The sequence below is a fragment of the Micropterus dolomieu genome, linkage group LG08 (genome assembly GCF_021292245.1).
Source record: "Micropterus dolomieu isolate WLL.071019.BEF.003 ecotype Adirondacks linkage group LG08, ASM2129224v1, whole genome shotgun sequence".
Classification (NCBI taxonomy): domain Eukaryota; kingdom Metazoa; phylum Chordata; class Actinopteri; order Centrarchiformes; family Centrarchidae; genus Micropterus; species Micropterus dolomieu.
Genome location: NC_060157.1, coordinates 26,190,686 through 26,207,339, shown reverse-complemented (window position 1 = coordinate 26,207,339; position 16,654 = coordinate 26,190,686). Strand labels below are relative to the sequence as shown.

The following is a 16,654-nucleotide window of genomic DNA, read 5'->3' as shown; positions in this document are numbered from 1 at the left end:
ACCACCCACTTGATTGTGTGTTGTAACAGTGGCCTTTGGAGGTCTTTCTCATCCTCCTAAATGGTTGTGACAGTTCAAGGCTGTAGTCATGGCTGTCTGCCGGAGCTGTACATGCTCACAGTGTTTGGATGGTGAAAAGTCACACCTAGCAGGGTGATTCCAGAATGCACCAAACTATTTTTGGTCTCACCTCATTCACTGTGAGCTTGTCATTCATGCTTTTCTGCAGCATCAACAGATTCCGTTGCTGGGGCAGTGCAGCAGACTGGTTGTCAAGGGACTGTGTGGGATTGCTAATGTCCTTTTAGTGCATTTTAAATTACAGTCAGTAAGCAAGCTGAACTAAAGAACAGTGATTATGTTATCTAGAGTCAATTATGATGTTGTACATAAATTAAATTTCATGTTTTTTGATGCATATAAAATGTCAGCACTGTGGCCGATGCTTGTTTATTGTTTTATCTCATTTTCAAAACATGTGAGATGATGCAAGTTGATGAAATGTCTCTTCTTGCATCTTTTTAATTACATTGTAGTGAGTCACTAGATATTCATTGCACCACACCTCAAAATTTATATCATAAACTCAAGGCTTTATTAGACCCATCTTGCACAGTGTGCCATGCACAGTTTCTGTTATTTTGTTTTTAGCTTGTTGCTATCACACGGTTTATAGGCACCCTAGCTGGTTCCTCTTTTTGTGTCTATTCTTTTACTTTCATTGTGGAAGACTTCCTTACATCTTTATTCACACCATTCCAGGTTTTTTGCGGGGGGATCAGAGCGCAGTGGGCAGCAGATCGTTGGGCCTCCCAAGAAGAAGAGCCCCAATGAAGTGGTGGAGGATTTGTTCAAGGGGGCCAGGGAACATGGAGCTGTGCCTCTGGACCGGGGTGGAAGAGGACCTGGAGAGCCCAGCAAAGCCAAGGTAAAGTAAATGTCACTGTTAGGGCTGGGTGATATGGCCAAAAAAGTCATATCCCGGTACTGTTGTGCAGAATTTATCTGTATTTTCTGCTAAGCGGGCTGGGGAGTGGGGGGCGGTTTTAGTGGTAGTGTTTTTACTATTTTTAGAAACTTAGCTTGTTTCTTATGTCACCGTTTTAATAATCCTTCATTCTCCATCTTGAGTTCGCCTCTTTCCATTCTCCTCACACTCATAGACCTAACATACCTCTGCTGCAAACAGGCCATTACCAATACTATCAACTCACCTCGCCTCGACTCGACTCGGCCGTCCTCTGTTTTCCATTGCAGGTAGTACCCAGAGATGGTACCCCTCAATGTAGCTGGTCGTCATTGCGACGCCACACACAACTGCCGCGACGTAATGTTCAATGCGACACACACACCAGTGACCCACACACAGCTGTCTCTTGATTTAAGTTAAAACGTTTCAACATTACTCAGATTGTAAAGACAGAGAAGACGGAGGTGATTTGAAAAAACGTCCCTGGTAGCAGGTACAAGTACAACTTTTACACAATGGAAAACCAAAAAAAGGTGAGGCGAGCTTGTGCAGTGGAAAAGGGGCTTTGCCGTCTCTCCCTCCCTGTATGTTCAGTGACTTTCTCCATCAGTAGTAGGCTGGGCTGGATAAAGTCATCAAAAAAGAAACAGAACTCGTCTTCTGGACTTTTCCTCCGGTGATTCCGTTCACCGCAGCAGCTGAGCTGCATGTTGAGGAGGTGTATTGACGACGTAGCCTATCAAAACAAAACCAATGAGGCCGCTAAAAAATAACATCTGACTGGTGTGTTCACTGTCGTTTTACCTGCTCTGCGACTTGTAAAATATCCACAGTGTAGCGACTTGTAACGTAATCACTGTGTTTCTCTGATAAATGCCACAGTGTGTCCCTTAACCTGAGCGGCACGCCGAAGTAAAGTGTATGTGTGGGGAAACACTGAATGAACCGTGTTATTCTTTTTACAAGCCAGGTCAGCAGTGTTGACCAGCACTGTGTCTCCCTCCATGTTGTTAGAGACTTTGTGAGTGGACGCCTGCGTGCAGACGCAGGGGGAGGGGCGGGGCTGCGTGGTGAGGGGCAGAGGGGAGCAAACACTGGCAGGACTTTACGGAAACATTAATTAACTCAACATCAAACTATATTGGTATAAACGGTATTGTCTGATTTCATATATCTTTTGAAATTATATAGGTATCCCTCATGTACCGACATACCGCCCTCACTGTGTTGTTAAATATTTTGTCCATATCAGACTTTTCTGTATTGTGTGTGTACTTTAATTTGGTCTTGCCTGAATAGTTTCTTTTTATATTTGTGATTCTTCTTCCTCTTGGCAATTCTGTTGTCTATAATTTTGTTTTTAATGTCTCCTCATCCCTTAGGCCTTCCTCGGTGGAGGCTACAGGTTAGGCGCAGCTCCCGAGGAGGAGTCCGCCTATGTGGCTGGAGAGAGGCGTGCCACCAACAGCCAGCAGGATGTGAGTACAGATCCTGATGGGTCCAGTTCTTGCTTTGTTTCTAGCATTATCGGTGTCAACCCCTCTAGGTGGCTCTTCAGTCAGGAACCCTCATAGATCTCATAGAATGTTGTTCTATATTGACCAATCATGTGACGATGACCTCTTTCTTCAAAGTAGGCAGTCCATATCAACAGATCTGGCACTCCATTCTCCTGCAAGTTTACCACCCGTCAAGGGCCAAATACAGGTATATTTTAGGTTTGGCGGAAAAATAAATAATAATTTATTAATAATAATAATAATAATAATAATAATTTGGACTCCCATCACCCAACCGGGACTCCGAGATAACTTTATTTCATATCACCTGCCGCTATGAATAAATATCAGAACACCGGTTAACTGTAGTCTGTAACATTAACATGATAAACAACAGGGCTGCAACTATGTACTGACTCAGCCTCTCTGAGCTGCTAGCTCAACACAGCTACCACACAGCTACCACACAGAAACCTTTACAAAGGGCCATGAATGTGCTTCTAGTCACTGTCAAAGCTCTATAGGTGCATCTCAAGTCTTTCTTTTCATCGTTTCCTCACTCGAACCGCAAGTTGTTCTGGTCTGCCGTCTTGCAGACTGTCCCAAAGGTCTTATTTGTGCACAGAGGAGCTATCTCTGAGGAGCTATGAGCGAGGATACACAACATTTTCTTTAAAAACTCATTTCCTCATTTCTTCTCTCCTTGCATGGTTTTGCAAGGAAAAGACACAAGTGAGGGGAAACCTGGATGCAACTGACAGACTTGGGATGCACCCTCTGTGTTTCCAGAGAGTCTGACAGCAGCAGCTCATGGCTGCTTAGCTCTGACTATCAGCTCCATATGGCTGTTCCTGCTATGCTGAGTGGTGTCCAGTCTGTTGGTAATCGGTGTCTTCTTACCTCCCGCGTAGACACGAGCGCTACAGTGGTTATCCTGTGCAGTCCTCTGCGGCATCTTATAAAAATGCTAGGAGGAAGGGAGCTTGGAGAATTTAGGAATGTAGTGTAAATGTTGAATTTATTAGTATATTGCTCTCTACTATTGTGTAGCTTCCTGGCCACAATAAAACCCCAAAAGCATTAGTTATTACTTTGGCATGGCCTGAATCTGCAGTGAGAGGCTGCCTGAATGCTGAGAGGAGAAGGACTCATCTTCCAGTCTGTATTTATCTGAATTTTTAAATATGATAGGAGGAAGGGAGATAGCAGAATTTAGGGGTGTGGTTACTGTTGTTAAGTGTTGAATTTGGATTATTGACCTCTGCTACTGTGTAGCTTCATGGCCATGATTAAACCCCAAAATCTATGAAGTGTTTCTCCAGTTTTGGGAACAGGGAAAAAACTGTTTTCAGTCAGCGACCACCCACTCTGCTTAAAGCAAGCGAACCTTTGTCACTACAATACTCACATTAAAGCTCGTAATGCCTCGATTTTGATAGCTAGCTGTTAAGTAATATACTGTATAAAAGCCTAGTGCAAGGCTGTGTCTATTTCGTGAAAGCACTACGTACCAGTACAGACCAATAAAAAAGACTCAAAAGAAAGTCTCAGTAGTATTTCTTCCTGCACTAATTGTAGGGGATGACAATCCACATTGAACAAATGACCTCTAAGTACATGAATAATGTGTGTGTGTGTGTGTGTGTCTGTTAGGTGAACGTGGTGCTAAAGCTGTGGAAGACCGGTTTCAGTCTGGATAACGGTGAACTCAGAAACTACAACGATCCTAACAATGCCAATTTCCTTGAGGCAATCAGAAGAGGGTGAGATTATTCTGTTACATATAGATTCACAATAGGTCCATGAGGACACTCTGTCCTTAATGTTTATATGTAAATATGTATACTGTGGATGGATTCTGTGAGCTACTTAAGGTTTGTGCAGACTACACGACTTTCAGCTTCGGCCAATGGCCGTTCTGTTCACACTACATAACTTGCCCTGTTGTGACGGGAGTCTTGAAGTCGTTGACTAATCGGTAACAGGGGGTCACACACTAGGCGAGCTGATGGCGGTTGTGTCCCCCGACGCTGGTCTCCAAACCACGTTGTGTCAAGAAAACACTCGAGAAATGTGAAACGGGAAATGACGCGACCTACATGCGAAACAGCTGTTGTTATTATTAAGTTAGAAATTATAGACTCTTTCATTCCAAGGTGACGCGCCTGGCCCGAAGTCAACTTCCGTTTGTTTATCACTGGGTTTGTGTTTACTGGCTAATATGGTTATGGTGAGTGATATCCAATACAGTGTTTCCCATACATAAATTTTTTTTTGTGGCGGCCTACTACATTATCAGCACTGACCGCCACATATTGATTTTTTTTGTTTGTTTTTTTACTATTTAAGATGGGAAAACTTGTATTAGATTGCAGAGCTGCACGCAGCGCATATTCGCTCAGCACCTCCTCTCACTCGCTCTCTCTCCCCCGCAAACACATTGACAGCGGACCAGTCTGTGTATTGAATAGTTAGTGTCATGAACACTGCTGCACATCCCCCCACTGCGCTCGCCACAGTTACGCTGTCATTCTGTGGGAAACACTGTGGTAAATCTCACAGGTCTGTAGCAAATTTTTGTTCAGCAGGTCTGGTAGTGTGACCTTATCACAATTCAGTTTGGCCAAGTAATGTTTCTTCGACTGGCAGCTAAGGTTATTTACTTGTTATGGATTGCTTGCAGAAGTCTGCCGGAAGTTAAGTTTGGGCCAGAGCAATAATGCACATGCGCACTACCGTTTGTTTATGTTGTTACCATTGAAAACATCTATAGAGACAAAGAATCTGGGTGAAAGAATAGATCAGCACACGCAGGTAGCAGGGACTGTCTGAACTACAGAGAGAGCCGGAGGTGAGTAAAAAGTGTTTTGCGGTGAAAAAGTAGCTGCCTGCTCTCATTGGCTGGATGTCGAGTCGGCCAACTTCTCCAGAAATTTGGCATGCTAGATATCTGTCAGACGTTGGCGATGTGGCAGTGATGTGTCAGGGAGCCATTTTAATGCGTCGTTGAGTAGTACTCCCGATCACAGCCTGACACTCACCAAGCGGCAAATCGGGATACAAATCGTGAAGTGTCAACTAGGCTTTACAGTAATTCACCTTTTTCACTCTGAGGCTTTGTTGTTGTCTGCTTAAAGGGCTTGTGGTCAAGCCCCCTGTTCACCTGATTGTCACCCTGCAGGGAGATTCCCCTGGAGTTGAGGCAGCGGTCTCGAGGAGGCCAGGTCAATCTAGACATGGAGGACCACAGGGATGAGGACTTCAGCAAACCGAGGACGGCCTTCAAGGCTTTTGGAGGTGAAGGACAGAAGTTAGGAAGGTGAGATTGAAGAGCAGTTTTGTCTGTGTTTTATTTAGTATGGTTTCTGCTTTGTTTCTCTTAAGCAAAATATTACAGAACAAACAGCAACGGCTAAATTCAATTCAAAGGTCTAAATAAAGGTTGGTAAACCAGTTTTCCTTGTTCTACATGGCAATGAATCATCTTCAGTCTGGATGTTTACTTTCTGCGTGGGCTTATTCCACATAAATGACTGGTTTCTCATTCGTCATGTGACACTGTTGAATCTCAAGGATAGAGTTGTCTCTAACTTTCAAGTAATATCAGGGGATTTTAACACTTAGAGGTGGTATTAAGCTCATTTTTAGGTTCAAAATCCTATTTAGGGGTTGTACCAGAACAGTTTTGCATGGTTTAATTTTCAAAATACATACTGCACATTGCTGCAGCTCCTCTTTTCACCCTGTGTTGAACGCTTCGTTTTGGGCTATGAGGTGATGCGTCTTGTCTGTAAATAATCTTTGTTGGGAGCAGCAGAGAAGGGCAGGCCAGTGAGAAGCCAGTAAACACGGCTTTGTTTCAACTGTACATGTTGCCGACCAGCTTGGCAACGTAGACTGCAGCAAGAGTTATTAATCTGTCACAAAAGTATCTTTCATCCATAACAATTTAACTGAGCTCTGTCTCTACATCACAGTCACAACTTTATGTCCATTGACTGCCTGGAGGGTAGCTAGTGTTTGGAAGGGAGAGGAGCAGTGTGCTGGAGCTCAGTGTTTTGCCACCGGTGTTTTTGAGGGCGTGTCAGACTAGCCGCTTGGCGAGCGTTATGACGTGCATTTAGCTTTCATCCCTGTGACGTGAATGAAAGGGAAACAGCTGGACTACAAATGAGCTGTTTTCAAGCAGTTTAGAGCAGAGTTTTCTGTGGGAGATGAGAACTCCCTTTGGGCTGGACTTTAGGCTTTTTCACTTTGCAAACCTCCATAGATGCACAAAAAAGGAGAGGGGGATAAAGCATAATACCGCCTCCTTTAAAATACAAATGTGCTATATACACTCACAATCACAGCTCTATGATCAGATTTTATTAGATTTGTTTTTTAATGTATGAAATGAATCCAAACGTGATGTCCAATTTGTAAAACTCAAACTAAGCAGCAGTGCTCTCCTTTCACTTTCAGTCAAGGATTTATTAAACAAAGAATATAAACATTCACCTGTGGCTCATTACCCATAATTCTTACTGTAACAGTTAAAGCACTCTGGCACATAAGAAAAATTAACACAAATGTTAGTAATGCTCCAGACCTGTTGATAATTCCTGTACAGCTGCAGCTGACACTTGTTTATATGCACATTGAATGCTGTTTGTGGATTTCAGCTCAGTGTTCAACATAATCTCCCCATGAAACTGATCAGCAAACTCAGCACTCTGCGTTTAAATACAACACTCTGCACCTGGATACTGAACTTCCTCACAAACACACCCCAGTCAGTTCGGATTGGAGGACTCAGCTCCTCCACTCTAGTGCTCAACACCGGAGCCCCCCAGGGCTGTGTTCTCAGCCCCCTCCTGTTCACGCTGTAAACCCACGACTGCATCCCCGACATGAAGAGAACTCTGTTGTGAAGTTTGTGGATGACACCACCATCATCTGCCGGATTTCAAACAACGATGAGACTTCATATCAGGAGGAAATTGATAATCTTGCAGAGTGGTGCTCAGAGAACAACCTGCTGCTCAGCGTCTGCAAAACTAAGGAGCTGATCGTTGATTTTAGGAAGAAGAAGATAAAGACACACACTCCTGTCTACATCAGTGGTGCTGAGGTGGAGCAGGTGAACAGTTTCAGGTTCCTGGGAATAAACATCATCTCACATCTCCACGCTGGTGAAGAAAGCTCAGAAACCACCGTATTTCTAGAGGAAGCTGAAGAAGACCAAATTCCCATGCCATGTTCTCGTCAGCTTTTACAGAGAAGCAATAGAAAGCATCCTGACTGGAAACATCACTAACATGGGATGTGCACGGCCCAGGACCGGAGGGCTCTGCAGAATATCATTGGTACCCATCTCCCGAATGTCGGTTAGGTGAGGTGCCTACAAAGAGCCCAAAGGATACTAAAGGACAGGACCCACCCAGCCACAGCCTGTTCACCCTGCTGCATTCTGGGAAGAGATATTGAAGTTTCAGCTGCCACATCACCAGACTACAGAACAGCTTTCCCCCCCAAGCTATCAGACTCTTACACTCTAATTCATTGCTCTGCACTGCTCCACTGATTATATTTGATTTCTGTTTACCATTTTTACAGTTGCTTCTGTATTAATGTGTATTGTCTTCTACGTAGCAGAAGGGAGTTACAAAACTCAATTTCACTCCATAACCAAATAATAATATTGTGACAAAAAATCTTCGTACCTACCTAAATGATATAGCTGAGCTCCAGCACTTTTACTATACACTTAAACTTAGTACTTTGTTGCAGAGAATACAGTCGCATTTCTGCAGCGATAAACTTCTATAGCATTAGTTATTACTTTGACATAGCCTGAATCTGCAGTGAGAGGCTGCCTTAACACTGAGGGGAGAAGGCAAAAACATTAACACTAGTGGTGCAACAGATAGTTGAGCCGCTGTCACAGTTGAAAGTTATAAATACGTACATCGTGATGCAGAGTGACGTCAGGAATTTTCAGTGGTGTAACTGGGACACTGGGCTGCTTGTCAAGATAGAAACGTATCGTATGATTGTGATGTTTTATTCCGTTATTCACAGCTCACCGGAGTAGCTACCGTCTCACAAGTGTTGATAGGCTCTTACTCATGACAAGTAACAAATCAGGGACATGAGCGAGACTACAGAGAGAGAGAGAGATGCAGCTACATCGGAGCCAAAGTAGCGCCTTAAATGCAACAAAACCAGAGTAACGGTTCTATCAAATGTTTGAATGTAAGTAATGGGGTAAAACTACCCTATTCAGATTTTTAGATGTTGCCTCAGCCAACATATTATAGTGTCATGTCAGAGTAAATTCTCCTCTTCCCTCTCTAGTGCCACCCCAGAGTTGGTTTCAGCTCCAGCCACAACCCAGCAGGACCAGGCTGCCAACGAGGCCCAAGCCAGCGCCTCTGTGAGCCTCGACCCCTCCCAACCTGTCACTAACATTCAGATCCGACTGGCCGACGGCAGCCGGCTGGTCCAGAGGTTCAATCATACTCACAGGTGATTGATTAGCACTTTTAAATTTGAAGTTGTCATGTGCACTAACCTAGATTAGACAGTTCTGCAGCTCTGTGGAAGTGTTTACCGGCCTATTTAAGACAGCAGACCTGCATATATTTAGACTGAAAACCACGTCTGACCGGTAGGTCCCAGTCTTTGGGCCCAAAATGTATTATAGATCCTTCTTCAAGTGCTACACATGTTAAGTTTGATTCCAAATGCAGAGAAATTTAACTAAATATGAAGATTTCACTTTACTTAAACTATGCTTGTGTTGCTCAAAGGTCCGTGTACTTTGCAGCCAACGGATTTTCGTTTTGAAACGAAAAAAACAAAAATGGAAAAACTGCTTGTTTCCCAATTACCATTAGTAAACAGAAACGGGAAACAACGTTATTTGTTTTGATATTAAAAAAAAAACGAAACAAATCTCATTATCTGATTTTCTGTGTTTCTATTTTAATGTGTTTATAGATGGAAATTCAAATAGGAGTGTATAAATCTTATTCCTCAATTTTGCATTGTTGAATTTATGGTAAGCAGCCAAGTAAGCGGTTGTGGGCCTATGGCACAAACCCTGAAGTCAGGAGTTTGGAGTTGCATATCTAATGTTATGAAGATGGACTACAAAAAGCGCATATTTGACCTGTGCATTCTTACCGTGTTGTTGTAATTCAGGCCATCGCAAGGTGGAAACACAGTGGAAAATAGCCTATTACTTAATTACAAGCAGGAAGGGGGGTGCGGAGGGTGTTGCAGCATCCCTTATTGACAGGGAGGAACACTGCCAGTAGGACATGTACGCTACAGACTGCATAATGGGCACTATTGTTACTAAACGACAACATAAAATACAGCAGGTTAGTGCTGAATGCTCTGGTTGATATTGCAGCCTAATAATTTGACGTCAGCAGCTGTTTGCGGTTCGGGAGATTTTAACATTGAGTTATTCTGCTGGATCTCGTGCGTAAATGTGCACAGTGTCTCTCTTAACGTGAAGACACTTCCTATTTCACCCACCCTGATAGTCACAAAATGTATCTTCCAAAACTCTGCCCGCAAACAGCGGTGCTCTCAGTTACTGCAGGCACAAGGGTTTCATGTGTTTCCCCAAGTGTGGATACTGAGCGTGGAACTGTTTTTCAAGCTGAAATGATGGCAGAGGCTTAATAATCAGCTGCGCCCGCATGCCGTTCATTTAAGTGGACCGTGTTATAAATGTTTGAATGATTTTATTTAGCCTATGTAATGGCAGAAAATTGTTTCTCCCAATTTAATCTTTCCATTATTCCTTTTATTATTATACATACATGGATAGCCTACATAATTACTGAGGTCCGGACATCGGATACCTCATATGGCCACTCTGTGTTGAAGGAAAGTGCGTGCCCACACAGTCTGTCATGCACGCAATATAGGCTACAGCACGAAAGGACAGGTCACGAAAAAAAAACAATGGAAAATTGAGGAATAAGATTTATACACTCTAATTTACACTCGAGATTGTTTTCTGTTTTTTTTTGTAATATCAAAATGAAAAACTGTTGGTTTTTCGTTTTCCCTATTCCCTACTAATGGTAAATGGGAAACGAGACGTTTTTCGTTGTTGTCTTTTTTGTTTCAAATCTGTGAAATCTTTCCTTAATTACCATGAGTGAGCATACAGCTACAGTGTGGGGCGGACCTTATAAAGTATATTCGTAATAGATCCACAGATACGTGTGACGTGAAGGGGACAGGTGTATGTCGGTGTTCTAGAGCAACAGGACGTTATTATAGTTTGGGTGATTTGGCAAAATTATCAACCCGGTCAGCAGTTTCAGCAGCAGAGGCTCTGACACATGGCTCACGTGAACAGTGACTTAAAAACCTTTTGTGTCCATGTGCCTCAGTTTGCAGTCCAATACACTGCACGCATTTTAAGATTCAGTGTGACTGAGGCTATCATATCTGAAGTCCATAAATCCATTTAGAAATCATAGGGAAAAAAAGATTCTCCTGATAAATCCAGAAATTGCCTGAGAATGATTACATTTTTAAAGTTTTCTTCAGTGTGAAATTAATCCAGTTACAGCTGTCTTGGCAATATTATACTGTACACACAAAGTGTGTGCAGAGCGGGGGGGAACTGGAGCCAGTCCAGAGGGCAAGAGGCTGGGCTGAGCAGGTCCAGATCAAAAAACGGGAATATTTCAGATGGGCGGGGGTCCAGGGATAGCAGACGAAATGAGTGCTTTTTCCGGTAGCGGAACTAAAACAACACGTTGTTCACATTGCAGAAATCGCTTTTCACTTTTACTAAAGCCTTCTAAATGTTCTCTTTCTACAATATCTACAATCGGCCTAACAATATTTAAATGTGTTCGTTATGTTTGTTTGTTTATAGCCTACAGTTTACTGATTACTTTTAAAACGTAGGCTAAGGGAAGTTAATAAATGCCATAATTGTGACACTGTAGTTGTCATTACTCAGTTTAGCGTGCTCCCACACAGCTGAGGGCTTCATTTAGTTTTCCCTTTAACATGAACTGGAGCGTTATGTTCACTGTTGTGAGCGGAGGTCAAAAAACCCCTCAATATTCAAATCTCAAAATGAATGAAAATCAAATGTGTACCCAACAATCGAATATTTGGGTCCAGCCCTAGTATGCTGTCAGTTATAGGTCTTAAAAAGAGAGAAAATTAGAAGCGACCAAAATCAGAATCAGCAGGTTGGACTTTTTGTTTTTTTTATATTTTTTTTATTTTTAAAGAATCAGCCAGGAAAATTGCAATCTAATAACCTATTATGTTTGATATAAATATTTATCAGCACTCTGGGTTAAAAAAGAAATATTTATCAAACGTATAATAAACTGTTTCAGCATATTTACTGTATGTAGCTATGTTAGAAGGTTGGCGTTTGCTTTTGAAAAGTGTAAGAAAAACAATACCAGCTGTGGATGACCACATTTCATCCTGTCACACAAACCATATTTCCTGTCATGATGTATGGTTGTATCCCTCAGGGTGTCCGACCTGCGCCAATTTGTGGTGGCGGCCCGGCCCGCCATGGCTCCCAGAGAGTTTGTTCTCATGACCACCTTCCCCAACAAGGAGCTGTCGGACGAGAGCCAGACGCTGCAGCAGGCCAATCTCCTCAACGCTGTCATCGTCCAGCTGCTAAAGTGAGGGGGGGGGGAGAGAAAGAGCAACCCCCTGCTGGTGTGGCTGAGTAACTGCAGCCCTGTGAAACCTGCTGCCCCTTCTGAGGGAGGAGAAAACACAGACTTATGTATGGACTTCTAATTTCTGATCTTTGTTTTTCTAAAGTGAAACATAACATTCTGCTACCAAGACACCCCCCCCACACACACACACATACACATACACATACACACACCCTACCCCCCCCCGGTCTGTGACGGGCGGTAATGAGGGGGGAAACTAAAAATCTTCCAGAATGGAGTTAATTTAAGAGCTGTTGGAAAGCGTGGTTTTGATGGGGATATGTTTACCTGATAGCAGTAGATGGTTTAACCCAAAAACTCTTTCTGGAGCGCAGTGTGGTTGCACAGATGTTAACTAAACCTGGTTCCGTTTATCTTTAACTTTCACCCCACTTTTCCTCTTCTGTTAAGCTGGCCCTTCAGCCATGTTCACTATCAGGTGCTGGGGCCTCACCGGTTTCATGCAGAGGCAGACTCCTAGTTTGTTTCTGTCTCAACAGCACAAACAAGAACCACATAAGGAATATAGTCTTAAGGTAAAAGTACATGTTGATAGCATGGCTTTGTACATGTTTCCGTTTCTCTCCCCATATTCTTTTTGGAGAGAGAAGTGTAATGATGTAACAAAACGCTGAGGGTTTTATTCTCTCCAAACCAACCTACCCAGTAGCCTTACGCTCCTTTTATTCACCTCCAGGACCACACCTCCTGTCCCTTTTTGTTCAAATGAAGATGGAATTATTTTTTTAAACTGCCCTTTTTCCTCTTTCTTTTTCCCTTTACAGATTGTGCCAGTTAGACAGGCAGAGGCATTTTGATAATGTGTAACATGAAAAAGAGTTACACTTGGCTTTATTATCAAACCAATGGTTGAGCAAAAGAAGATATTGTAAACACTGGTTTGTAGTAGTGGAAGTGAAATTCCTATGACACACTGACATCTTCTATGCATCCTGGGGCAACACAGAAATATGTTTGGACCTCTGGTAAAATAAATCCATTTTATGGTTGATGTATAAAGAACTGATTGTCTCATGTTTTTATTATAGGTGGGGATATTTAGCACTAGCACTACTCTTTGAATGTTTTCTAAGTGTGATAATGGAGTTCTGTCCAAAGATCTTAGTGTCGGTAATTTTTTCATTATTCAGTGAATGTACATGAACTGTACTAATCGGATCACTTTGGGCCGTGGCCACATGTTAGAAATGTTGTTTTTTTTTTTTTTTTTTTTCTTCTGTGGAACCAGATTCCTTGGTGGACTGTAGTCACACATCACGTGACATGCTTAAGCTACTTTCAAAAAAATGTCAAATGTAAGAAATGCAGCTGCAAGCACAAAATTTTCCCCTCGTATCTTTTATGAGGGGAAAATGTATAATGTTTGATTTGAAAGATAACAAAGTACCAGCCTGATTATCTATTAACTGACTCCCTGCCCTTCATTTGTCTGCCTGTTTTTGTTTTATGACTCTGTATTGAGTGTTTTATCAGAGTGAGTGTGATTATAGGATGCAGTAAGTGTGCGCTCTCCTCATGCGACTGGGCCATAGACTGTATTTGTCTGGAGAGCTGTTTTCTCTGCTGGACTGGTACAGCGCGTAAACATCCCCTCCGCTTCTGACAGTAGTGCATTTTATGTTGTATTCCACTTTCATTACCTTATAAATGTGCTTCAGATAACACCAACTCTCTGAACATGCTTATAGTTTTACTACTTCAGTACATGCAAATAATTTGTGGCTATTTTTGAATTGACTTTTTATTGCAATGATGCTTCATGGAGGGGGAGGGTTCATGGACTGTACTTAGGCCTTTCTTCAGACCGCTCAAAGGCTTTACATTTCACCCAGTGGTGGCACCATGCCAGCTGCACATCAGAAACAGAAACTAAGCAAATAAGGAGTCACACACTGATGGGGAAGCCGGGATCGAACCAGCGATATTCTGATTAGGCCGAAATGACCTAATTAAAATGCATACAAAGAGCACAGTGATGCTATTTGCCTGTCAGCGAAGTCTGGGGTGCATTTCACAATTTGCGGTTGCCCTGAGAATTACATGGTTGTCTTATTTGTGCAGATTTAACGCTGCAAAATGCGCACAATCCTTTTTGTGAATTTACCCCTGAGTGTCAGCTGGATCCCGGGACAGTGGGATGCTTTGACTCAGAACTGTTTTAGACTTCTGTCACTGCGACTCGCCTCACTCACTCTCTTCTCATTAGTTTTTTTTTTTCACTGCAGTACTCTCCAGAGTGGCCTGAAGTAAACTGCAGCCATTGCACTCTGATCTGTGCTCTCATATGGAGGATGGCAAATTTTTTTGTATTTTCGGGATATTTTATGAGATGTGACATTGAACCAGTGTGTTCTATTCAATGGAATAGACCTTGAGTATAAAACAAGCTCATCACACACACCCCTGGCACAGTAGCCTATCACACTGTACACACTGCCTGCCAGATGTCAAGTTGGTCACAGATACAAGAAAAAACATGCTTAACTTGTCTTCAAAATAAAAGCACACAACTCTCCAGTGATTCAGAAGCCGGGTCACCTGCAATGTCCAGTTTTGAAGTAGGCTGAGAAAGGCTTTTGGAAGACATGCCACAGTAGAAAAAGCACACTTGTAAATGAATGATTGCTGAATTCCATTGAGCTGCTTCAGTTTCGGGATCCTGGGATTGTACAGGGTGACATTGCAGTGTGTTTACTGTAACTGGACTGAAAATGGTAATCTTGGCAATTTGAAGGTTTACTTAAATCCTTTTCCAGTAAAATCCACTTTTTTTGTGTGTAATTAATGCCGTTTCTACAGGTATAATAACTGAGTTAACCAGGTGTCACTAAAGTTATCAAAACATAAACAGTTGGAAGAATAAAAATAATGGATTCAAAACGCACAAACAAGCATTTAAAAGAAGATAACGATAAATCAAGACAAATCCATTTGAACATTTTGCATGAAACAGACTACCCCTGCAATAAGGGTATTCTCAGGAATTTGTAATGTTAAGGAAACATTCTGTAATACTGAACAAGAGTCAGTTCTACACTTGTTTTATGACTTCTTCTCATCAAGCAAGCATTGGACAGATATAATTCAGTTATAATGTAAGCCTAACAGTAAATTTGATATCCCCAGAGCAAAAGTCTTACCCCTCATATTAATCTGTTGACAGAAGACACAAACAACCACAACAACAAAACGATACTTGTTTGTAGTATTGTTCAATTAGCAGCCTGTCTGATGGGTTACCCCACCCTATCGTGCACCTCCACTATGGCCGCCAGGGGGGCTGCGCTGCCCGCTGGAATTGGTTTTATTTCGGAGGTTGTGGGCGGAAGTGTTGTTGCATAATGTAGGGAATTGACGCTGGTCTCCCTGCAGCGAGCTCAGAGAGACAGACAGCTGAGAACATCCGCTGGAGGAGCAGACAGACAGACTGCGGGAGAGTGTTACCGGGTGCAGGGATACAGCTCCAGAACACACCGCTGAAATGGGAGTCGAAATCGAGACTATAACCCCGGGCGACGGTAAAGAGACGGAACACAGGAAACGCGTTGTGTTAATTACTAAGCGCACATTTGCACTTAATCTGTTTGCATATATCTACTACAGCCGCAGAAACACCGCCTTAATTGCGTGTTATTCCCGTTATATTCAGCGCCTCTTTGGTTTCTCCACAGGAAGGACTTTCCCCAAAAAAGGACAGACGTGTGTGGTGCATTATGTTGGTGAGTTTTAAATAAGAAAGTTATTACTCTGCATGCATGCACACAGTCTGCACATTTAGCTGTTCCAGTTGGTTATTTGTACTCATGGAAGGCCGTGGAGTGACGGCTGCGGGCAACTGTTACTACACCCGTGCAAAAAAAAAAAAAAAAAAAGGAAAGAAAAGCTAAGCATGTTAATGCTGTAAATATCACAGCAAAAACTGTATCCTCACAGGAAAAATATTATAGCGATTCTAAAGCACTTTTCGAAATGCTGTGGAGTGCAGCAGACATGTTTTACCCTCAAACCTTCCAGGCAGTTATTTCTCAGTAGGGAAACAGGCACTGTCAGTGACCGACTGGGCTGCATGAATATTTAACCCCTTCACCACATTTTCATTCCATGGTGGCACGTTTGTGTTGGAGATACTCGGGTGTGATCATGTCCATAGCAGGAGCGGTGGCGGTATATCCCGGGGACAGCGCATGGATTCATAACTGCATGCGTAAAATAATGCGCGCTCCACTTTGGAGCGAGCGGTCCGTTACAGTCTCGTCGAGACCAGTGGATAATGTGGTAATTTGTCTTGTCTGGAGAATTAATTAAAAACGAGACGCAGACGGATTCCGCCGTAGGGTTCACTCAGAGGCCCAGACAGACAGACCAGACAGCGGGGGTTTAAATCCCGTCTGATTTACAGCGCTTTTCTGTCTTTGTTGGAGTTTTTTTTTTTTGGGGGGGGGGGG

At 42.8% G+C, this 16,654-nt stretch overlaps 2 protein-coding genes across 2 annotated transcripts in view; both read left to right on the top strand.

The window, feature by feature from the left end:
- nsfl1c (NSFL1 (p97) cofactor (p47)) overlaps positions 1-13,211 on the top strand; it is a 16,255-nt gene extending 3,044 nt beyond the window's left edge. Inside the window, exons 5-9 of the mRNA XM_046056940.1 lie at positions 2,353-2,448; positions 4,123-4,232; positions 5,651-5,788; positions 8,809-8,979; positions 11,988-13,211. Of these exons, the coding sequence (XP_045912896.1) occupies positions 2,353-2,448; positions 4,123-4,232; positions 5,651-5,788; positions 8,809-8,979; positions 11,988-12,150 (678 nt within the window). The 3' untranslated portion in view covers positions 12,151-13,211. The remainder of the gene's footprint in view (positions 1-2,352; positions 2,449-4,122; positions 4,233-5,650; positions 5,789-8,808; positions 8,980-11,987) is intronic.
- Positions 13,212-15,567: 2,356 nt separating this feature from the next.
- The window catches only part of fkbp1ab (FKBP prolyl isomerase 1Ab), a 9,704-nt gene continuing 8,617 nt past the window's right edge, over positions 15,568-16,654 (top strand). The window contains exons 1-2 of the mRNA XM_046057474.1: positions 15,568-15,727; positions 15,881-15,928. Of these exons, the coding sequence (XP_045913430.1) occupies positions 15,691-15,727; positions 15,881-15,928 (85 nt within the window). The 5' untranslated portion in view covers positions 15,568-15,690. The remainder of the gene's footprint in view (positions 15,728-15,880; positions 15,929-16,654) is intronic.